A 24866-nucleotide genomic window follows, 5' to 3' on the forward strand; every position below is an offset into this window, starting at 1 on the left:
TCATACAGCTCATATTCAATGCACGGTCAGTATTTGTTGAGGGACAGAAGAAAGCAGGGGAAATATTCTACTTAATCAGTTAGAGGAGTTGCCTCAGGCAACCAGAATTCAAAGGCAGGAATAGCGCTATACCGCTCGCCATAAAATGGATCCATGCAAAAATACACTTTGAAGCAGAAATGAAAGACTGTAAAAGGAATGAAGATCAGAATAGCAACAAGGGCAATACCTTAGATTTGTGTGATTTTACAATTTATAAATTATTGTTGGATCTCATCATGTTTACGGCAGAGTGAGGTGGGTGCTGGTATTCTCATTGACAGATAAGGAGACCAGGGCTCAGGGGAAGGGTCTGCTTACCCTAAGGGGCTGCAGTGACAGATCTTTTGGCTCTCTATTTGGTTCCTACCCCACCATTTCACAGCTTGCCTAAAATGAGACAAATCGTAAGATATTAATAAGAATTCACTTTCAAAATTCTATATACTTGCTGCTCTATTTTAAAAATATATTTCTCTTAAATTATGCTATGCTAATTAGCTCTACCATTTCCAGACAGTAATCTGTTATTGGGTGCTACTTTTTAAATTTAGATGCCACTACTAAATCCTAATTTAGACTCATTCCTTTTAATAACATCTATGCCTTCTAATGTGTTCCACCCTCCATTGCTTCAAAATATGAGAGTTTATAATGTGTTGTATTCATTCCATTATATGGATAGAACTCTACCTTCAGAAAATTCTAGTTTAGCTCTTCATTTTAAAAGACATTCCTTGCATATATATTTGGGATCCTTACCTTGATGCTTTTTCTGTGTCTTTTGATAAATTCCTCCTTTGTTACACTGCACTGTTTCTCTGAGGTCTACATTAGAATAACCCCTTAAGAATAAGGAACTGTTGCAAATTGCTTTGTAAACAGGTTGCCAGCTGACTCCAATATGTATTTCCTGTCTTCTCTTTTCACCCAGGTGGGTAATAACTGTGTTGTCACCTGGAGGCAGTCAGTAGTTACTAACCACCTAGTATGTCAAATTACCAGGTAGTGTTATCCAGCAAAGGGGGCTCACTGCACTAGAAACCAACAGTATGACACCAAGTTTTTGAGAAAAGAAAAGCTTCCTATTGCAAGTCAACTGCTGAGGAAACAGGAGTCCAGTTCAAATCTGTCTGCTTGTACTGGCTTTAAAGCAGTAATTTTATTACAAAAGGTTTAGGGGTGGATCCTGGCGTTAGCAGGTAATTGGTGGAAGCAAAGGGGACATCTGGGAGGTCTTCAGGCGTGCATGGTCTGTCTTCAAGCTTCCTCATAGGTCCCATGTGCAAATTCGGAGGGAGCTGGTATGAAACATGTGGTAGAAATTCAGGCTGTGACATCAGCAAGCTTGCTGTGTGCAAACTCCATTTGGCCTTATTGATTCCAGCTGACTTCAGTCAGTTTTGTTGTAAGCAGAGGGAGTTTCAGCAAATTGTTTCTTTTCTAATCTGCCCCTGAAAACAAGAATCTCTGTTATTGGTGTCTTTGACTCTTTGAAACAGTTTCAGTAGTTCCCAGGATATGAAGATAAAAGACCCCCTTCATCAGTGAAAACTCTCACAAGAGGATGAAAGACATAGCTTCCTCTATGAGAGTAGAAGAACAATTAATTTGACACTCACAAACACCAGGAACGTGGCCTGGTGAGGAGGAGAGTGTCACATCCTCCTTGCCCACTCCTGTTTCCATGCCTGCGTCTCCCCTTCTGCCCCTCTCCTAAGCCAGGATGACCCTTCTGACTGCATGGAACTATCACAGAAACTGCTTCTATTTACACCAGACAACTTGGGATTCAGTCTTCTTGCTTGGTTCGTTCTTACTGCAAAGATCCGTGACCACTTTGCCCACATTTGCTTAAGCTGAAAGCTAATGGATGAAAGTTTGCAGTTGAAAATCGGACACTACTACTTTCTCTTCAATCTCTTCCCTTTTTGCTTTTCTTAGGAAACATAGGAGACCGTGGTCGGGAAAGCTCACTGCAAGAACTATACAAATAATGTAAAAAGTAAGGCGTCCATAGGATCAAAGCCACATTTCTTTGCTCTCTGCACCCCATTCCCGCGCTGGCCAGGTTAAGCCTCCTTCGTGGCCAGCACCCGTTGGCAGGGCAGAACGCCCTGGAACCCGACCCTTGTCTCCATAGCGACGAGTCACAAAGCGGCCCGGGGCTCCCGCAGCGCTGAGTTCAGCCGGAGCCAGGGTCCCGTGGCCGCCTCCTCGGGCAGAATGGAACAGCCCGGGCCCAGGGCTCCGGAGGATCCCTCTCTCTGCCACCACAACCTCCGGCCAAGTAAGACAGCAGACTCTGCCAGTCTGCGGGGTGGGGAGGGGGCTTTCCCGGGGAAAGGGTCCTGTTGAGAAAAAGGGGCCTTAGGTCTTTAAGGGTGTGGCATCGCTCTTAGGAGTACGCTCAACTGAGGAAAAGAAGGGGAGTCAGGGAGAATTACAGGGTATTCATGACGTTGCCCCTTTTCAGTCCTTCGCGTACCCTTTGCCAAGTCCCCGCTCCCGAAAAGGCGCAGGGTTAAGTTTTAAACACTCAAGGAAACGCCTAGCTAAGAGGGGACAGGAAAAAAGGAAGAGCTGGTGATTTTCCAAGGAAAACAGGGTCAAAGGCAAAGAAGAAAGAGAAGTCCGGGAAGATCAGAAGAGAACAAGTCCTGCATGAGTCCCGATCCCCATACAGGGTCTAGGAAAACCCGAGGAAAGTGGGGGAGGGGGTGGCTGCTGGCTGCAGTCCCAGCAGTGTCTGCAGAGGCGGGGCCCTCCCTGGGCTGTCACACAGGCTGGGAGCCATGGCCTTCAGCTGCCGCCTCTAACCCCAACTGATTTTTCTTCCACAGAGATTTTGTATCTCACAGAGTTAGTGCTTTTCATCCTAATTCTACCCGCAGATGCAGCAGGTTCACCAGTTCAGGCTTTTGGGTCGGTGGAGGGAGAGCCACTCTGGCTGTGATGCTAGTGGCATGATTACCGTGTAGTCAGCTCCATCATGGTCTCTTGTGGCAATAATTGCCCACTGCTGCTGTATAGCTGGGTAATTGTAATTCTACAGTGGCTGCGGAGCACTGAGGGATTGTTCAAGTACAAATTTCCTAGAATGGTGCTCCCACAAGAATGAGTGAAGTTCATATTTTCATTCCAATTCATTCCATTGTGAATTAAGAGTGGAAAATGAAAATACTTCATTAGTGCAGAAAATATCTAATACACTCAGTTTCTATATGATGACAAGGCAGACAGGAGAGACAAAGGAGGGAGGATCCCCTCCTAGCATCCCGACGGCACCCCTTTGGATGCTTCTCTTCCCTTTCTAACCACCCTGTTCTCCCGCTGTCTCCCCATTGCATCGCCTTCTTGTCTGGGAACTGTTAGAGTCTTCCAAGATTGATCCTTCTAGGCTTACCTTCTCTTTGTGACCATATCCTGCCACAGGGTTTCAGGTGCTGCATAAAGATGCCAACCACTCTCTAACCTTTATCCCTGACTTGGACTTTCCTCCTAATTTTTCAGACCAGAATATCTAACTGTCTACCAGACAGCTCCATGTGGGTGTCGCAGCAGGGCCTCCAACTTGACATGTGCAAAACCACACTCCTTGTCCTCCTCAAACCTTCCAGACTTTGAGAGTTCAGTTAAGAGGGTCCTAGCTCCTCAGCTTAGAAGGGAAGGCAGCCTCCTTGAGACTGCAGTTTGATCACCAGGTCTCTTTGATTCTGCCTCCAAAGCTTGTTTTCCCCTGGGTGAATCTGCCCCTTTACCTCCAGGCTCAGGCCTCTAATGGGTAGTCTGTGCCACTTCATCCCCCACTGCTGGGTGAGTCACCCTCCAAAAGGTGGGCTTGATGTGTCACCACTGCCCAGCTTTGGTCCAAAATAGGATGAGGTTGATGGTGACTGATGACTAACTGCTATTGAATAATTACTACAGATGGGCCTCTCAGGTGCTGTATTAGCTTCCTGTGGCTGCTGTATGTTCCCACAGACTGGTGGATTCAAACAACAAAAATGCATTTGCTCACAGCTCTGAAGGTCGAGAGCCTGAAATCAAGGTCTGGAAAAATCTGCACTCCCTCTACAGGCCCTGGGGGAGAAGTGGTCCTTACCTCTTCCAGCTTCAGGTGGCCATGGGCACTGCTAGTGGTGGCAGTGGCTGCTGCCATCATGCTGGCTGCAGTAGGGAAGCACAGCTGGGGCTGCAACGCTCCATGGAACCCGTGGGAGTTGCCCCTTCTGAGTCGGGATGGGAGCTCCCTGTGCCGCTAGAGCTGCCCAAACCACAGCTGCAGACCCGGGCCTCCTGCTCTATGGAGCAGGCAGGAGCCCCATCGTCCTGGGCAAGGCTATAGCCACCCAAACTGTGGCTGTGGGTCTGGGCCTCCCTGTGCCTCTGAGCCTCCCTGTGCCTCTGAGCCTCACTGGGGAACCCACGGCTGCAGACCTGGGCCTTCCACTCCATGAAGCAGACAGGAGCCAGGGACAAGCGGGAGCTTTGCCTCTTCCAAGTTGGTCAGGCGGGAGCTCCCTGGTGCAGCTGTGGCTGCCCTCCCAGGCACAGGACCTGGGCATCTCTGCAGCCTGCACCCTTGAACCCCCCAGGAAGGACACCCTCACCCACCCATCCCTGCGGGCTCACGGGTATCTCCTCCCACTGCCAGGCCACACCCCACCCTCATCCCTGCAGGCTCAGGGGTATCTGCTGGCACTCCCTGGCCTCTCTCCACTGGCTCTGACCTCAGAGTGGGGTTGGGGCCAAGCCCCAGGGCTATGAATGGCAGCTGGAGGCAGACAGAGTCCTGGGTGGAAGGGGCTGGGTTGCCCAATAAGGCCCCACCTTCTGACCAGGGAGGGCCTGAAGACTGGGGATCAGGTTGCCAGTCAGGAACCTGAGTGGGACTCATGCTGCCTCCTCCGGCCTGCCCATGGCCACCCATGGACCAATCAGCATGCACATTCTTCCCTCTGAAGTCCATAAAAACCCTGGGCTCAGCCAGAGAGCAGGGAAGAGGATGGCCAGAGAATGAAGAGGGCAGGGAGAGACAAGGGAACCATCGTCTGCAGAGGAGTATGCTCTCTGCTGATAGCTGGAGATGATGGGGCAACTAGCTGCAGAAAGGAAGAAGTACCCTTTCCACTGCTGACAGAGAGGAGCTACCCTCTCTGCTGAGAGCTTCAGAGACCTGCAGAGACCTCCAAATGACTTGCCTATGGAGAGGACTATGCTCTGCAGGGCCTCCTCTCTGCTGACAGCTGAACACCTGACTGGATGACCTGCCTACAGAGAGAAGCTACTCCTTCCTCCGAGCTGTTCTAACACTAAAACTCTTCTTCACTCTTCACTTGTCTGTGTACCTCAATGCGGGACAAAAACTCTGGCAAAGGCTGGCAAAGGCACTGCAGGCACAGAGGTTTCCAGCCAGAAAAATCAACACGCCAGAGATTCTGTAACACTAGCTTGTGGCCTCATTACTCCAGGTCTCTGCCTCTGTCTTATAAGCACACTTTTAATTGCATTTAGGGTACACGAGGATAATCCAGGATGATTTCCTAATCTCGAGATCTTTAATTGCGAGCACAAAAACCCCTTTTCCCAATAAGATCAGAGTCACAGGTTTTGGGGATTAGGACATGGACATATCTTTTTTGTAGTGTCACCATGTGGCACATTACAAACAACTTGTATTTATCAATAGCTTGAATCCCTAAAACAAAATGAGGGAATAAAACAACGTATGTGAAAATATTTTTTAAAGTATGATAGAATATACATATTAGTTACTATTTTATAATATTTTTATAGCTTTATATTTTCCTAATGGTGAACACATCCAGTGGGTGGTCAAGGTTAGCAGAATGAGGCTTTAGGATGCTTTGCCGACCTGTCATTAGCCATCTTTCCCTTTGCTCCATTCACATGGGGCTATTTGTTCTGTCTCATCTCAGACTCTCATATCTCCTGCTACTTCCTCTGTAAATTGCTTTACTTCATGTCCTGTGTTTCTCTTTCAAACATCTACTAAATTAAGTCACAGCTCAGGTGCCAGCTATGCTATGATGACCCCTGGGCCTGCCCTTGCTGCACCATCTTCTCATCCAAGCAAAAAGAATTGCACTCTCTTCATGTTCCCTGTGACACATAGGCCATCAGCACCCCATTAAACTTGTGCTCATAGGATACATAGCTCATCTCTTGGCTTGTGATTTCTCCAAGGCCAGGTCAAGACTCTATGTCCCAGTGCCCCACAGGGCTTGGTCCATGGGAGGGCTTGGGGACTTGTTTGCAGGAGGAACAGAAAATGAGAGAAGAAAGAATGAGGAAGACATAATCACAGGAAGGATGGATATGAGCTACAGAAAAAGACATTGAGACACTGAGAAGAAAGTAGTGACATGCAGAGAACATACTAGAAACAGATTTTCAGAATATTGTGATTACAGATTTCTCAATGAACATTTCTGTTAATGAAGAAGATCAATTCCAATAGCATACTATACTTTCAGAAGCTTTGCCAATGGAGGTAAAAAGCATGGAAATACAGCCCTGACAAAAAGGGTTGTAGTAAGGGAAATCATTAACATGAAATTAAAGGAAGATGTACCAAAGATAAAGTGTGCATCCAAGCAGGTAAGGATTAGGGAGTGGAGGGAGTGCCTGATCTGTACAAATGTAACACAGGAAGAGGGAGGCTTGCGTGGTCTCGGTTCCTGGAAGCAGTGAGGCATGCTGCTCTTGTCCGTCAGGCTCCTGATACAGGCACCTGGCAATTGGTGACCCCAGTTGCCAAACTATCTTCAGAAGGGATAGGACCCTAGATGGGAGCACAGAGAGGTACGTCGTGCTTGCCCACATGATTGCTTGGGAGGTGCTGCCTGGAGTGCTGTTCTGCCAGGCTTTTTGAGGCATATCTGAGCCTAGTAGAAATGTGATCTGGACTGTTAGAGTTGTTTGCCTTAGAAAAAAGAGGGAGAAGTTATGTGTGGCTTTTGTGCAGAATATCCTTCCCAATCCTTCGAGAAGTCCAATGCAGAAGTTCAAATCAGGTTAGAGAAGGCTTCTTTTACGAGTGGCATGCCACACAATTTCTTCCCTTTTACTTGTTCACACTTGTAATTCTTTTAACAAAGAACATTGAATTCTGCTATTGGGATAAAATGCTTTCAAGCATAAAGTGATGCCCACTAAAGCAGGAGTATTGGAGAATGACGTCATTTCTTGTAGAGCAGGATTAGAGGGCAGACACTAGGAGTGCATAGAAGCACAGGTACAGAGTGCGGAATACAAGGGACTAAGACTTGGGTTCTCTAAGGGGCTTTTAAGTGGAAGTAGAACTTCAGCCAGGGTTAAGAGGACAGGTAATAGCTGCAGATGATCAGATCCTGATTGGGAATGAGAGTTAGGTTATAAACAAGACTTGATTGGGATAGATGAGGATATGAACATTAAGAGGTTCACAGATAGCAGGAACCATAAATATTTGGCCAGAGCTCCCTATGCTAAGCATACTGGCTACAGTATTCTAGGGATGAAGTGATAGATCCTAGAGAACACCGTGTTATTCAAAAAGTAGAGACGTTCAACCCAGGTTCTCATGACATCTAAAAAGCAGCAGGTAACTACCTAGATATGAAGAGTGAGAGAATGACTGAATTTTAAATTTAAAATGTATATTCCTGAGAAATTTGGTGGTACTTTGTTGACAATGGAGGTTGGGGCAAATAAATAGTGTTGTTGCTGGTATCTACCTTAGTTCACTTTCTGTTGCTATGACAGAATACTACATACTGGGTAATTTATAAGGAAAAGAATACTATTTAGCTAATGGTTCTAGAGGATGGAAAGTCAAGAGCATGGCACTGGCATTGGGTGAGGGCCTATTAGCTGCATCGTAACATGGTGGAGGGCATTGCATGATGACAGGGCAAGAATGTGCTAGCCCAGGTCTCTCATCCTCTTTGTATAAAGCCACCAGTCCCACCCTGGGGACCCCTCTCTGATTACCTTATCTAATCTTAATTACCTCTCAAAGGCCCCACCTCCAAATGCTATCAACATATACATTTAGGGATTAAGTTCCCAATATACAAAATTTGGGGAACACATTCAAACAATAGCACTACCAGTGGTAAGTTCTCAGCCAGCATTCTCCTGGAACCATCAGCAGTATTTGACTCCCTTCTCTGGGACACTTTCTTTGACTTTCAGGATGCCACTGGCTCCTGATTTCTTCATCACCTTGCTAACAGTGCTTTTCAGCCCCTTCACTGGTTCCACCTTCTCTCTCCAAATTCTTGACATTGGAGTGTTCCAGGTCTCAGCCTCGGAACTTCTGCTCCAAGTCTACTCCCTCCCTCATTGATCTCCCCACTCTCATAGCTTTAAATAGCATATACACCATAAGATTTTGCACAACCATTACAAGACATGCATTAGAACCACGCCAGATAACTTGGAGGGGTTTTCTATCAGACACTGTTAGTGACAGATATAAGAAAAAGATACTTTGTGGCATATGAACCCACTTTTGTGAAACAAAAGGTTGATAACTGAAACCCAATATGTCTATGTATAAATCAGCATGTGATACCTCCATATGTATGCAAAGAAACCGGTACAATTGTTAACATGGGCTGCCTGGGAGGAGGGATAGGAAGGAGAGTGGCAATGGCAGGGAAAGAAAGAAGTAAAGAGGTTTCCATTATAAAACTTGATGTATGTGATATGATCCCCTGTGTGTAAAATCATTCCATGTGTATATCTAGTATGATGCAAGTATAGGTACATCTAAGATGATGCATGTAAAGTTGGTGACCAAAGCATAATAGTGGGTCTTTTAAGATGATAGAATTTCAGATGAACTGCTTTCCTCTTTATATTTTTATGTCTGTCTTTAATTCTTTCAAATAGCATGCATGAATGCTCAGGAGAAACAGTAGAACTATCTTTTATTTTGGGGTGAAACACAAATAAGTCAAGCTTTCCCTCATTCCTATTAGAGGCTGTATTTTGGCCTTTATTCCTTAGACTCTAAAGATAAATTATCCAAAATGTTTTTTTTTATCTTGCAAAATTATCTTAATTGTTAAAACAACATTTCATCAAAATATTCAGGTTTGCCATATTTAAAACTGCTTTGTTGTACTTTTAGCAGGTGGCCCCAACTGGGATTCCTATGCTACCACTATGAGGACTGCATTCACGCCTAAGACAGGAGCAGTGCCTGCCTTCATTCGGTAGATCACTATTTGAGTTAGATTGATATACATGTTTTAATATGTTGGCTTGTCTTTTATGACTCAGAATCCAAACACATAGACAGTAATTAGAGAAGCCTCATAAAAATGCTCTTGGGTAGGGGCTACTGTGTGCACAGCTCTCCTCCAAGTATCAGTGATAGCCCCTCCCCTCAAACAGTATCCAGACCTCCTATAGGGAAACCAAGAAAATGGCTACTAATTGTTCATAAAGTTGCTGTGTATCGTGGTTTACAACAGACCTAATATACAGGTTAATAAGGTTGTGCTACCTAAACATTCATGTGACTTGAATCCATTCCCTTATATATAGTAGGCAGGCAATGACAATTGAGTGAATAGGTGAATGGATGAACAAATACTTGTTATCACAGCATCACCAAGACTAGTCTTGGAAGCTGGAAGAAGGCCACTGTCCCCCTATTCTTACCTCCACTCCTCCAGATATTACAATATTGGCTTCAACTTCTCCAATTCAACCTGAGCTGAGGGTAGTGGGAGTTTCTAAACATCAGCTGCCTTTCTGAGCTTCTAAGCTCATCAATAGGTGAGTGAGAGCAGGATTAGGGGAGCCCCATTATCTTTCTTTTTTTTTTTTTTTTTTTTTTTTGAGACGGAGTCTCGCTCTGTCACCCGGGCTGGAGTGCAGTGGCGCAATCTCAGCTCACTGCAAGCTCTGCCTCCCAGGTTTACACCATTCTCCTGCCTCAGCCTCCCAAGTAGCTGGGACTACAGGCGCCCGCCACCTCGCCTGGCTAGTTTTTTGTATTTTTAGTAGAGACAGGATTTCATGTTAGCCAGGATGGTCTCGATCTCCTGACCTTGTGATCCGCCCCCCTCGGCCTCCCAAAGTGCTGGGGTTACAGGTGTGAGCCCTTGCGCCCAGCCGCCCCATCATCTTTTACTGTGTCACTGGTAGGTGTGAAATCAGCATAGAGAGCCTTCAATTATCATCTTCATTCTGTGAACTGTGTCCAATAAGAATCTTTTCACCTTAAGCACGGCCAACGTGGTGAAACCCCGTCTCTACCTAAAATACAAAAATTAGCCGGGTGTGGTGGTGGGCACTTGTAATCCCAGCTACTCAGGAGGCAGAGGCCCAAGAATTGCTTGAACCCGGGAGGCGGAGGTTACAGTGAGCCGAGATCACACTACTGCACTCCAGCCCGTGCGACAGAGCGAGACTCTGTCTCAAAAAAAGAAAAATCTTTTTGCCTTAAAAGTTCAAGATATTGAGGAGTGGAATGGAGTATTGGTAAGACCATGGCTATGGAGTTAGGCAGAAATGCCGTCTATCCTCTGCTCTTACCCGTATTATCTCTGCGACCTTGCACAAGTTAACAAGCCATCTGGGGCTCAGTTTTGTCATTGGTGAAATGGGGATAATGATACCTGCCTAAAGTGGCTGTTCTGAGGACACAAAGCACTAGGATAGTGACTAACACAAAGAAGTTAGTCATTTTCATTCGTTTTTCCCACCATAGTATATGATAAATTTCCAAAAAGTACAAGGCTACAAGATTCCAGATTTCTGAGTTACTAGCTATCCCACTGAGTCCCATTCTAACTGGGAAATTTTATCATCTGATTGTAATGAAAGTGCCAGGTATATGACTGTAAGAGTTGCCTGAAGAAGAAACGTTTAGGGGATGAAAACCAAAAACAAATAGATAACTTAGGGAGTCTAGGTCAGTGATGTTTGAATTTATATATTTATAAAGTTCTCACAAAAATTTTCAGTGTAAAAATTTTAACTTTTTTTATTTCAATAGCTTTTGTGGTACAAGTGGTTTTTGGTTACATGGATGCATTGCATAATGGTGAAGTCTGAGATTTTAGGGTACCCATCACCCAAGTAGTGTACATTGCACCCAATATGTAATTTTTTATTCCTCACTCGCTTCCCTCTCCCTCCCTGCTTCTGAGTCTCCATAGTCCATTATATCACTCTATAGGCCTTTGGGTACCTGTAGCTTAGCTCCCACTTCTCAGTGAGAATGTATGATATTTGGTTTTTCATTCCAGAGTTACTTCACTTAGAATAATGGCCTCCAGCTCCATCCAAGTTGCTGCAGAAGACATTAGTTCATTCTTTTTTTATGGCTGTGTAATATTCCATGTTGTATATATATACCAAATTTTTTTTGATCCACTCACTAATCAATGGACACTTAGGTTGGTTTTATATCTTTAAAATTGTGAATTGTGCTGTGATAAACATACACGTACAGTTGTCTCTTTAATAAAATGACTTCTTTTCCTTTGGGTAGATACCTAGTAGTGGGATTGCTGGACCAAACGATAGATCTACTGTTAGTTCTTCAAGAAATCTTCATACTGTTTTCCATAGAAGCATATACACCATCAGTGTTTAAGTGTTTCCTTTTCACCACATCGTTGCCAACATCTATTGTTTTTATTTTCTTTTTAATAATTAAATTCAACAATACTTTTTGCAGGAGTAGGTTGGTATCTCATTGCAGTTTTCATTTGTATTTCCCTGATGACCAGTGATGTTGAGCATTTTTTTTCATATGTTTTTGGCCATTTGTATACCTTCTTTTGAGACATGTCTGCTCATGTCATTTACCAACATTTTGATAGGATTTGTTTTCTTGGTGATTTCTTTGAGTTCCTTGTAGATTTGGGATGTTAGTCCTTTGTTAGCTGCGCAGTTTGCAAATATTTTTCTCCCATTCTGTGGGTTGTCTGATTAATCTAATTATTCTTTTTGCTGTACAGAAGCATTTCAGTTAAATTAGGTTCTATTTATTTATTTATTTATTTATTTATTTATTTATTTTGCATTTGCTTTTGGGGTCTTAGTCATGAATTATTTGCCTAGGCCAGTGTCCAGAAGAGTTTTTCGTAGGTTATCTCCTGGAATTTTTATGGTTTCCCGTCTCTTATGTTTAAGTCTTTTGTCCATCTTGAGTTGATTTTTGTACAAGGTGAGAGATGCTAGCCAATTTTCCCAGCACCATTTATTAAATATGGTGTCCTTTCCCAAATTTATGTTTTTGTATGCTTTGTCAAAGATCACTAGGTTGTAAGTATTTGGCTTTATTTCTAAGTTCTCTATTCTGTTCCATTGGTCAATGTGCCTACCTTTTTTTTTTTTTTTAACCAGTACCATGCTCTTTTGGTAACTATAGCCTTGTAGTATAATTTGAAGTCTGGTAATGTGATGCCTTCAGATTTATTCTTTCTACTCAGGATTGTTTTGGCTATTTATGCTCTCTTTTGGTTCCATATGAATTTCAGGATTGTTTCTCCTAATTCTGTGAAAATGATGTTGGTATTTTAATAAGAATTGCATTGACTCCGCAGATTGCTTTGGGCAGTACAGTCATTTTCATAATACGGATCTTCCGATCCGTGAAACACATCCATGGGGTATGTTTCCATTTGTTTGTGTCACCTGTGATTTCTTTCAGCAGTGTTTTGTAGTTCTCCTTGTAGAGATATTTCACCTCCTCCCTGGTTAAGTATATTCCTGGTATTTTATTTTTGGCAGCTGTTGTACAAGGGATCGAGTTATTGATTTGATTCTCAGCTCGGTCATTGTTGTATATAGCAGTGCTACTGATTTGTGTACGTTGATTTTGTAACTTGAGACTTTACTGAATTCTTTTATCCAAACTCTAGGTATACGATCATATCATCAGCAGACAGCAATATTTTGACTTTCTCTTTTCAAACGTAGATACGCTTTATTTCTTTCTCTTGCTTGATTGGTCTGGCTAGGGCTTCCAGTACTATGTTGAATAGAAGTGGTGAAAGTGGGTATCCTTTTCTTGTTCTGGGCCTCAGAGGAAATGCTTTCGACTTTTCCCCATTTGGTGTAATGAAAATTGTGGTTTTGTCACAGATGGCTCTCATTATTTTCAGGTATATTCCTTAGATGCCTAGTTTGTTGAAGGTTTTTATCATAAAGGGATGCTGGATTTTATTGAATGCTTTTTCTGCGTCTATTGAAATGCTCATGTGATTTTTGTTTTTTGATTCCATTTATATGATATATCATATTTATTGACTTGCATATATTAAAGCATGCCTGTGTCCCTGGGATGAAACCCAATTGATTATTGCATATTATCTTTTTGATGTGCTCTTGAATTCAGTCAGTATTTTGTTGAGAATTTTTGCATCAATGTTCATCAGGGATATTGGTCTGTAGTTTTCTACAGACCAGTATTCCTGGTTTTGGGTATCAGAGTGAGACTGACTTCATAAAATGAGTCGGAGAGGATTCCCTCTTTCTCAATCTTTTGGAATAGTTTCAGTAGGATTGGCACCAATTCTTCTTTGAACGTCTGGTAGAATTCAGCTGTGAATCCATCTGGCTCTGGCTTTTTTTGAAGTCAACAGCTTTTTTTATTACTGATTCAATCTCACTGTGTGTTATTGGTCTGCTCAGGGTTTCTATTTCTTCCTGATTTAATCTAGGAGGCTTGTATGTTTCCAAGAATTTATTCATTTCCTCTGGATTTTCTAGTTTGAGTGCATTGAGGTGCTCATAGTAGTCTTGAATTATCTTTCATAATTCTGTGGTGTCAGTTGAAATGTCTCTAGTTCCATTTCAAATTGAGTTTATTTGAATATTCTCTCTTCTTTTCCTGGTTAATCTAGTTTATGGTCTATCAGTTTTACCTTTTCAAAGCTTTTTGTTTCATTGATCTTTTTTTGTTGTTGTTTGTTTAATTTCATTTTCTGCTCTGATCTTATTTTCTTGTACTAGCTTTGGGTTTAGTTTGTTTTTGTTTCTCTAGTTCCTTGAAGTATGAAATTAGGTTGTCAATTTGTGATCTTTCAGACTTTTTGCTGTAGGCATTTAGTGCTATAAACTTTCCTCTTAGCACTGCTTTTACTGTATCCCAGAAGTTTTGATAACTTGTGTCACTATTATCATTTATTTAAAAGGGTTTTAAAAATTTCCATCTTGATTTCATTGTTAATCCAAAAATCATGCAGGAGCAGATTGTTTAATTTCCATGTATTTGTATAGTTTTGAGAGTTCCTTTTGGAGTTGATTTTTAGTTTCATTCCACTGTGATCTGAGAAGATACCTGATATGACTTTGTTTAAAATTTATTGAGACTTGTTCTGTGGCCTATTGTATGGTCTATATTGGAGACTGTCCCATGTGCTGATGAGAAAAAACGTGTATTCTGCAATTCTTGGGTAGAATTTTTTGTAAATATTTGTTAGGTCCATTTGCTCTAGAGTGTAGTTTAAGTCCATTGTTTCTTTGTTGACTTTCTGTCTCAGTGATCTGTCTAGTGCTGTCAATGGAGTGTTGGAGTCCCCCACTCCTATTGTGTTGCTGTCTATCTCATTTCTTGGATCTAGCAGCAAATATTTTATGAATCTGGGAGCTCCAATGTTAGATGTGTACAAATTTAGGATTGTAATATCTTCTTGTTGGATTAATCCTTTTATCATTATTTAACGACCTTCTTTGTCTTTTCTTACTGTTGTTGCTTTAAAGTCTGTTTTATCTGATATAAGAATAGCTACTCCAGCTCGCTTTTGGTTTCCACTTGCATGGAATATCTTTTTCCACCCTTTTTCCTTGGGTTCATATGAATCCTTATGTTTTAGGTCAGTCTCTTGAAGACAGCAGATATTTTGTGGTTTGTGGATATTTTTAAATTCATTCTGCCAATCTATTAAGTGGAGAATGTAGGCCATTTATGTTCAATGTTCATAGTGAGATGTGAGGGACTGTTCTAGTCATCATGTTAATTGCTTCCTAGATGCTTTGTTTTCTTCATTGTGTTATTTTATAGGCCTTTTCAAAAAGTTCTATTCTGGTATATATTGACCTTTTGTTTCAGGATTTAGAACTCCTTTTAGCATTTCTCGTAGGGCTGGCCTGGTAGTGACAAATTCCCTCAGCATTTGTTTGTCTGAAAATGACTTTATTTCTTCTTTGTTTATAAAACTTAGTTTTTCTGGATAAAAAATTCTAGGTTGACAGTTACTCTCTTTAAGGAGGCTAAAAATAGGACCCCAATCCTTTCTGGTTTGTAAGGTTTCTGCTGAAAAATTTGCTGTTAGTCTGATAGGTTTTTTTGTTTTGTTTTATTTTTTAATAGGTTACCTGATGCTTTTGTCTCACTTCTCTCAGAATTATTTCCTTCACATTGACTTTGGATAGCCTGATGACTATGGGTGTTGGTGAAGTCCTTTTTGTGATGAATCTCTAAGGAGTTCTTTGAGCTCCTTGTATTTGGATATCTAAATCTCTAGCAAGCCCAGGAAAGTTTTCCTAATTTATTCTCTCATATAATTTTTCCAAACTTTTTACTTACTCTTCTCCCTCAGAACACCAGTTACTCTTAGATTTGGCCATTCTACATAATCCCATATTTCTTGAAGACCTTGCTTATTTCTTTCTATTCTTTTTTCTTTATTTTTGTCTGGGTTAATTCAAAAGCCTTGTTTTCTAGCTCTTAAATTCTTTCTTCTACTTGTTCTAGTCTGTTAAAACTTTCCACTGCATTTTGTCATTCTCTAAATGTGTCTTTCATTTCCAGAAGTTCTGATTTTTAAAAATCTATTTCTTTAGAAAATTTTTTATTCATATCCTGAGTTGTTTCTTAGTTTCTTTATGTTGGTTTTCACCTTCTTCTGGTATCTCCTTGAGTAGCTTAATAATCAGCCTTTTGAATTCTTAATCTGGTACTTCAAAGATTTCATTTTAGTTTAGATCTGTTGCTGGAAAGCTAGTGTGATCTTTCAGGGATGTTATAGAACCTTGTTTTGTCATATTGCCAGAATTATTTTTCTGGTTCCTTCTCATTTGGGTAGACTATTTATTCTAATTATTCTTGAATTTATTTTTTATTTGATTTTTTAAAATTTCTTTTTCCCCCCTTAAGGATGTGACCTTAAAGTTTACAGTTTGTTGTAGCCTAATTTGGCTCTTGGTGCTTTCAGGCGTGAAGACTCCGTATAAGTTCCCTGGTTATAGAGAGTCTTTGTATGATGGCTTTGTCAAATGTCAACATAAGTTTAAATAACTGCAAAAGATTAAACTTCCTCCCCATCCTACATATTGACATTTTAAAATAAAACTTTTCAATAAAACCAATGAATACTCTGAATGCTTTAGCAAATTAATACCTGCCATGATCTTTTAAATAAACACACAAATAAGCTCTTCTTTGATCATTTATTTCATTTCTTTCTCTTCTTGAACTCTCATTCCCACTCCACTTCCTCCATAGAATTTTTCCCTGCTGTAATATATTTTATGTTTGAAAGCAATTTATTGATAACTCTATTATACTTCTTTGCAACTATTTTAGTATATTAATTGAAATTAATTTTTAAACATGTTATATGACCCTAAGTATAGAGTTAACACAATTATTTTAGTACACAATTGCTCAAAGCAATAAATACATTATAAATGCTCATAATTATGAAATACAAAAAGTAAATTTTTTTGCAACTGCATCTTAATGAGATAAATGTGGCTGTTTAGTTTTCAATTAGTTCATATATCTAGTTTTGAGTGTTGTTATTTTTAGAATGCAACTGCACTCAGCATCACTTTTTTCTGCTTCTAATGTTAAGAAACCTTGTTCATATATATATATTTAAATAAGTAGGTGCAAATGAAAGCAGTTTTAGTATAGCAGTGTCACTCAGTACTCTGAACTCTTTCTGAATTATGTCCCAGAAATCACAATGTGAGTTTTAATGACTGATCAGCCGACAGCCTGGTTTGAGTACTCCTTCAATTTTGCTGAAAGCAATTAATAAGATGATTTATCATCCAGTCACTGAGTTATTCCCTATCTCAGTTTCTGAGAATATGCTGAAAAGACACGTCTTAACACATGACTATTAAATTGCACCTGTTACTATTTCACTTGGCGGCAACTTGTTTAATTTTCTATATTCAAAAAGGATTTGGAAAATGGAAACACAAATTTTAATAAATTTTTATCATACAAACTTTTTTTCATAAAAGGCTTTTATCATACTTTGAATATATTTTTATCAAAATCTTGGAGCTGAACATTTAGCTTATACAGTTTATACCATCTTTACCTAGTTGGTAAAATCAGTCCTTGTTGTTCAAATCCATAAGTAAAATCAGGTTTATTTCCTGTCCAAATAAAATCTAGTTACACTTTCAATTCAAGTAAATGTTAATATATGTTTTGAGAATATTATAAAAACCACTGAAAAATAAATTATGGAATGCATATTGTAGAGAAGACAATTAAAAGTACACAAGAGAAGTGTTAAAAGATATGAGTCTGATATGATTAATTATATCCAGGTAACTTATACAGTTAGCTATACATTTCATTGCATCGTATCCAAAAATTATGCAATAAAATGTGTAGATAAATGTATAAGTTGTGTGTGAAGAGTATAATAAAAAGCATGATGTTTCCTAAATATATTCTCATGTATATGGAATTCTGCTGCTTTCCTTTTGGGAATGATTAAATACTTATCATGTGTAAAAACAGAAACAATTTTATTAATTTCATCAGACATCAAATCAAATATTTACCAGTACTCAATGAAAGAAAGTTACATATAGTGAAAATTAAAATTGGTCTGGCAGGTCAGCCTATACTTTCATTTATTGTTAAATATTTTACAACATAAAATAAAATGAAACTTGGCTGTATTGGAGTATTTTGTAACATGATTGGATTCAGAATAAAATTTAAATACTTTATTGAATGATTAATATAAAACCTGAAAAAAAAATACAAGATTCCTATTTGTCAGTTTTATCTAGTGTATCTTTAAAAATTTGCTGTCTCGTAAAGGATTCTGGGCTGGGCATGGTGGCTCATTCCTGTAATCCCAACACTTTGGGAGGCCAAGGCAGGTGGGTCACCTGAGGTCAGGAGTTCGAGACCAGCCTGACCAATATGGTGAAACCCCGTCTCTACTACAAATACAAAAATTAGCCCAGAGTGGTGGCATGTGCCTGTTGTCCCAGCTACTCGGGAGACTGAGACAGGAGAATTGCTTGAACCCGGGAAGTGGAGGTTGCTCCAGCCTGGGTGACAGAGTGAGACTCTGTCTTAAAAAAAAAAAAAAAAAAAAAGGCAAGATTCTGGTTATATTTAAAGTAATCAGTGTGACCAACCTGTGCTGCTTCACCACCTCAAAGCTGCTTTTCTTTCCAGCTAATGGCATGTCCTAGAGATAAGCTGATAAATGCCTATCTTTAAATGTGGGAGGAAAGGAGTCATTTTAAGCATTCTGCATCCTCTGCTCTTCTCTCAGAGGCCTCTCCCTAAAAGGATGTGAACGTTTTGTAATTGTTAGGAGATAGAAAACCAGACATTCCTCTCAGCCATGCTCTATGACATACCTAAATTCAGAGCCACCCACAAAGAACTAGTACCCTGGGTATAGCACAGCCCTTCACTCTCTAGAAATACACATGACATTGAGAACCACAAGCCCAGGCAAGTGGTTCCAAATGGAGATTGGATTACAAGGAGGTGTCTCTGAAATCACTCCGACCATGTTTCCCTTCACCGGAGGCCCCCCTCACGGTTGGAGGCTTATTCCTCGAGGCAATGCACCATAGAAAGAGCCTGTGGTGAAATGGGGAGGAGAGAATCAGGCAAGGGGTGTAGGAAGAAAGAACCCACATACATTTGCGGGTTTGTTCTCAGGCGGATATGTTCTAGGAAAGAGTATATTGAGAAATTGAGATCTGAAAATTGATTCTTTTGAAGCTTTTTGTGGCTAAGTGTGGTGGCTCACGGCTGTAATCCCAGCCTGTAGCATGCACCTGTAGTTCCAGCTACTTGAGGCGGGTGGATCGCTTGAGGCTAGAAGTTCAAGACCAGCCTGGGCAACATAATGAGACGTCATCTCAAAAAACAAAAATAAAAAATAAATCAGCTGGGCATGGTGGCACATGCCTGTAAGTCCTAGCTACTTGGGAGGCTGAGGTGGGAAGATAGATAGAGCCCAGCAGTTTGAGGCTGCAGTGAGCTATGATGGTACCAGTGCGCTGCAGCCTAGGCAACAGAGCAAGACTCTGTCTCAAAAAAAAAACAAAAAACAAAAAACAAAAAAACCGAAAACAACAACAACAACAACAACAACAACAACAAAAAACAGTTGTTTGTGCTGTATCCTCTCCCTTTGGAAACTCTCCAGTTTATATCTGAATGACAATAAATGATCATCTGGATGTTTGTTTCCAACATCCCAAATATTTGTTTCTTACAGAGATAATCTGAATCTATCTAGCCCTCTTTTAAAGATAAGTCAAAATGAAATATTTTGAACATACACAAAGGAACATACAAGGAATCCCCCACTACGAGCCAGCAACAGCAATCATCGCTCGTTAGCTACTGTTATCTGCACCCTCCACTCATCCTTCCCACTGGAGTATGCGGAAGCAAATCCCAGGCGTTGTATCATTTCAATTCTAAAGATTTTGTATGTATCTCTAAAAGATAAAAAATGTTTTAAAAATTGTAACAATACTATTATCTCACCTTTAAGAAAACCAATTCCTTAATATCAAATGGCCAATCAGCAATCAAATCTCTCCAATTGTCTCATAACTTTTTTTTTTATAAAGGCAGTGGTTTGAAATTGAATCCAGGAAAGGTCCATACATTTCATTTGGTTATTATGTCTCTTATTTCATTTAATCTTAAAAAAAAAAAAGAGAGAGAGAGAGAGAGAACCTTTTTTTTTTTTTTTCTAACAAATTCACTGTTGAACAAACAGAATCATTGTTCTGGGACTTTTTTTTTTTTTTTTTTAAATCTCCATGATGCCATTTAAATGATTTCTCTTTTCATGTATTTCCTGTAATCCAACATTGTAAAGACTTCATCTGATTCAAGTTCTGCATTTTGGCAAAGATATTTAATAAGTGGCAATGCATGTATTCACTCAGAAGCTCATAGTGTCTGGTGGTCCTCTTTTGGAGCTGCGAGTGGACACTGCTGGTCATTGCCTAGATTCATTATTTCATTAGGGGCTTGAAACTAGTGATATTTCAATTCTTATATGTCTTCCCTTTATCAGATGGAAGATTTCTATAGAGAGCAGCTTTTCTTCACCAGCTATTTGGTTACACTGAAGTGCCATTTGTACTGGAGAGTGTTCAGCTTTTTAAAAATTAATGAAATAAATTTCATATTGTTATGTTTTTAAATTTTATTTTAGGCCTCTGTACTTTTGTTAAAAGCCATCCTAAAATACAGCGTTGTTTTCCTTCAAGGAAAACCTGAAATTAAATTAGTTCTGGCATCAACTCTTATGTCAATCTATCTTTTTAAAAAATGTAATGAGTAAAATGATTTGACATGTGCACTTTTGTGAGATTTGGTATTTAACCTCTAACTCTAATTTCTGCTGGGTTTTTTTTTTTTTTTGTAGCCAAAACGGTATCAGAAGATTAGGATACACATATTCACTTAGTGATCCTATTCTCAATCAGACACAATACAATGATGAGTACACTTGGAAATCATACTCCAAAGAAGATTTGATCAAAACTGAGCCTTCGAGAGGAATCAAGAGCCACAAATCTCATCTCAATGAAGTAAGATAATATCTACATATGTGTTGAATTTAATACTGTATCAACAACCCATAAGAATGAGAGTTTAAATATGTCACAAAGATCTTTCAGCTTCTACAGTTATAGGATACATGGTTCTTTTCAGACTATTTCCTGTCTACCGTCTCACATTTATTTCTAACCACTTGTGTTCTATCCCCTGGAGTTTTTTTTTAAAAAAGGACTTTTTAAAAATTGAAGTGAAATTTACATAATATAGAATTAACGTTTTAAAGTAAACAATTCAGTGGCATTTAGTACATACATGTTGTTGGACAGCCGTCACTTCTTTTTTTGTTCCAAACCATTTTCATCATCCTAGAAGGAGACCTCATACCCATTAAGCAATTACCCCCGACTCCACTCCCCACTGTCTGCTTTCTACCTCTGTGGATTACCTTTTGTGGATATTTTAGGTGGAATAGGTGTGGAATTCCACCCATTTTATGTGGAATGGGTGACCTTTCGTGTCTGGCTTCTTTTCACTTAGCATAATGTTTTCAAAGTTCATCAGCTAAGAAATTATCTGACTAGAAAGATGACAGGAAAAGCACTATTATGAAGACTACCCATGTAGCATCCGTGTAGCAAATATCAGTACTTCCAATTCTTTGTCACAGTTGAATAATATTCTCTTCCATGGATAAACCACAATTTGTCTGTCCATGCATTCATTAATGCGTCTTTGGATTGTTTCCACTTTTTGGCTATTGTGAATTGTGCTGCTGTGAACAGCCATGTACAAGTATTTGTGCTTAGCCTTATGTTTCGTGCACTTTCAAACCTCCATTTTTAAGATCATTCGGTTTCCTCTACCTAGAATGCCCTTATCCTGTGCACTAAGGGAATCCCTATATTTCTTTGAGACTCGGATTAAAGAAAGCCCTTCTCCCCTGGATGGAAATAATTGATTCTCCCTGTATGTTTTCTTGGCTTTCTGTTCCCTTCTCCCATCACAAAAGGCAATGCTTGGTTGTAGTAAAGGGTATCATTTACTTGACTGCCATGTGGGATGGGACCACCTAGGATGGAGCCACCTTGATGCATTCAATAGATGATAAGGCATAGAATGAACAGGATTTGATGACTAAAAGGATGCAAAGGATAAGGAAGAGGAAAGTATAATGTTCAACTTCTGACTTGGACAGTTAAGCATATGCAGATGCTGTTTACTCAGCTGGAACATGGTAGAGGACTAGGTTGGGTGGAGAAGGGCATTGGGGGAACATGTAGTTTTAGTTGAAGACATGTTGGTTGAAGATATGTCCAACTGGCAGTTTAATAGACAGATCTGGAGCTCATGGGGGAGAGATGAGCTAGACATATGGACTTGGAAGTCATTAGAATGTACACATATAGCCGATTCAATTTGGTTCCTTGTGTTATCCATTCATTGTAACCTATTCAATCCTGAAAAAAATGTATAGATTTATACATATATATACACACAGAGATATGTGTATATATACACACACATATATATGTATATATCTCCTGGAGATATATACATAAAACTCCTGTCTCTAAAAACTATATATATATATAAATTATGTATTTAATATATAAATTTATATGTATTATTATATATATTTATTATATAATATATAATAAATAAATCATATATTTAATATATAATTTATATATAATATATAAATATGTCTCTAACATAATGTATTATTACATATAATCATATCTATTAGAGACAAAATCTTGCTTTGTGGCCCAGGGTGAAGTACAGTGGCACAATCAGAGTTCACTGCAGACTTGAACTCTTGAACTCAAGTGATCCTCCCACCTCAGCCTCCAGAGTAGCTTGAAGTGCAGGTGCGTGCCACCATGCCCAGCTAATTTTTTACTTTTTGCAGAGATGGAATCTCACTCTGTTTCCCAGGCAGTTCTCAAACTCCTCGGTTCAACCAATCTTTCCGCCTTGGCCTTCCAAAGCCCTGGGATTGCAGCCATGAGACACTATGCTTAGTCATCCTTTATATTTTACAATTAATGTAAAAGAGTTGGTTACAATATTATACTGTATGTATACAATACTATACAGTATTTATACACCCACAAACACACGACCATATACTTTTCCCTTCCTCTAAGTACTATTGAAGGCTCTCAACCAATGAGAGCTAGTGTGGCAGACTATCTTGTTCTCAGCCAATGAGAGCTAGTGTGGCAGACCGTCCTGTGTGTTCTCAGTCAATGAGTGTTCAAATGCCAGACGGCAGCTCCTCTTAATCTAGGCATTGAATGTTAACAACAGCTAACATTACACAAGAAAAACAATCATATATTATCTGCCTCCTACAGCCTTGTGAAACACCATTTATTTAGGGATGTCTAATCTTTTGGTTTCCCTGGGCCACATTGGAAGAAGAATTGCTTTGGGCCACACATAAAATACACTAACACTAATGATAGCTGATGAGCTTTAAAAAACGAAATCACAAAAATATCTCATAATGTTTTAAGAAAGTTTATGAATTAGTGTTGGGCCACATTCAAAGCCGTCCTGGATGGGGCTGCGGATTAGACACACTTGACTTCTAGTTTGGTGAATTTGAGTCTCTGGATCCGCCTGCCAATTTGCAGGAAATATAGGGGACAGAGGAACTTGTTAAACAACAAATGCATACGCAATCAACAAAATCCAGACTGTGGGGACCCCTGCACATCAAATGACTTCTTCAATAGATAAATTATAATTTTATATATTGGTTTTTCCAGTTGATAAATTGTGAGGGAAAGAAGGGGATCAAGAGAGAACTTGAAAATTAAAAGAGATTTAAGAGGCAAATTTGGGACAGTGAGTATACCTAACTATTTTGAAGAATTTTGGTGCAAAGGGAAACTAGGAATAGCTTAGTAACTAGAAGGGGAAGTAGAGTGAAGAGAGGGCTTTCTTTTTAAGATAGGAGAAATAAACGCACGCTTGGATACTGACGGCAATGACCCAGCAGAAAGGAAGAGATTCAAGTTGCAAGAGAGAAGTGAGGATTGTTGGAGCGATTTGCTGGAGTAGACTCAGTAGAGAGGGATCTGGTGCTGCAGGCAGGGCTGGGCCTTGCTGAGGGCACCTGCAGCTCCCCTCCCGTCACAGCATGTGTGAGTGCAGTTGCAGTGGCTGGGACACGGTTGGTGGCCTGTGGAGGTTCTTTTCTGGTGGCTTCAGTTTTCTCAGGGAAATAGGAAGCAAGATCATGGGAAAGAGGGACAATGGCAAGAGGAGGTGGAGGTTTCAAGTTTTATCATCCTAAAATCTCTTTGGAGGTGAGAAGAGAGTGCCGGCCCTTCCCTGTCCTCCAGGAAGTTGCTGAGGCCTCTGCATGTGAGGCAGGGTTTTCCTCAGGGGCTCCCAAGGGGAAAGCAGTCACTGCCTGTGCTCCTTGGGAATGGCCGGAACTAGAATTCACATGGGTTATTTCTTCCCCTGGTCTTATCTGTAGGAGACTTCTGGTTGGAAGCACAACTCTTTGAAGTTTTCAATCTCATTTTCTCATTTTCAATGTGAAAAGTCAAAGAAATGTACAGAGCCTGCGTTTCAGCTAGGTCAACCAGTGGCTCCTGTTGACCAGCTCCCTGCATCCACGCACCTGCAGTGGCAGCTGGTTGTAAAGGATTCTGAAGAATATGTGCACACAGACACTCAGATTATTGATCCTATTAGGTGAGCCCATATAGATTTTCTTGAAAACTGTGTTTGCTTTGATAGGGCGTTTTCCCGTGGACACTACCTCACGGTCAACAAACGAGGACACTAAAGAACAGCCTCCCTTGGAAAATCCCTGCTTCAATGAAAGAAGTTAACAAGGCACTATCAAATCAGTTTATTTCCCTTACTAAGAGAGACTTTGTGGACAGATCGAAAGGTAAACACGTTTGTTTTCCTTTTTTTTGCCGGGTCATGTAGTAGGCACTGGAGTTGCGGTGTTCGGCAGCATGCGTGTGTTCTTCTCCCTCAAGGAACTCAAAGTCTAGGCATG

At 40.3% G+C, this 24866-nt stretch overlaps 1 protein-coding gene and 1 long non-coding RNA gene across 2 annotated transcripts in view; one reads left to right on the top strand and one right to left on the bottom strand.

The window, feature by feature from the left end:
- Window positions 1-230: 230 nt before the first annotated feature.
- Window positions 231-2204, bottom strand: LOC105530334. The gene is made up of 3 exons (XR_001004634.1): window positions 1817-2204; window positions 802-1493; window positions 231-429 (listed from the first exon to the last, which is right to left on the bottom strand). It is a non-coding gene; the product is annotated as an uncharacterized LOC105530334 (long non-coding RNA).
- The window catches only part of TEX26 (testis expressed 26), a 41077-nt gene continuing 18414 nt past the window's right edge, over window positions 2204-24866 (top strand). Inside the window, exons 1-4 of the mRNA XM_011967838.1 lie at window positions 2204-2329; window positions 9185-9269; window positions 20697-20862; window positions 24596-24752. Coding sequence (XP_011823228.1) covers window positions 2266-2329; window positions 9185-9269; window positions 20697-20862; window positions 24596-24752 — 472 coding nt within the window. The 5' untranslated portion in view covers window positions 2204-2265. The remainder of the gene's footprint in view (window positions 2330-9184; window positions 9270-20696; window positions 20863-24595; window positions 24753-24866) is intronic.

The sequence above is a fragment of the Mandrillus leucophaeus genome, unplaced genomic scaffold, assembly GCF_000951045.1.
Source record: "Mandrillus leucophaeus isolate KB7577 unplaced genomic scaffold, Mleu.le_1.0 Scaffold811, whole genome shotgun sequence".
In the NCBI taxonomy this organism is placed as follows: Eukaryota; Metazoa; Chordata; class Mammalia; order Primates; family Cercopithecidae; genus Mandrillus; species Mandrillus leucophaeus.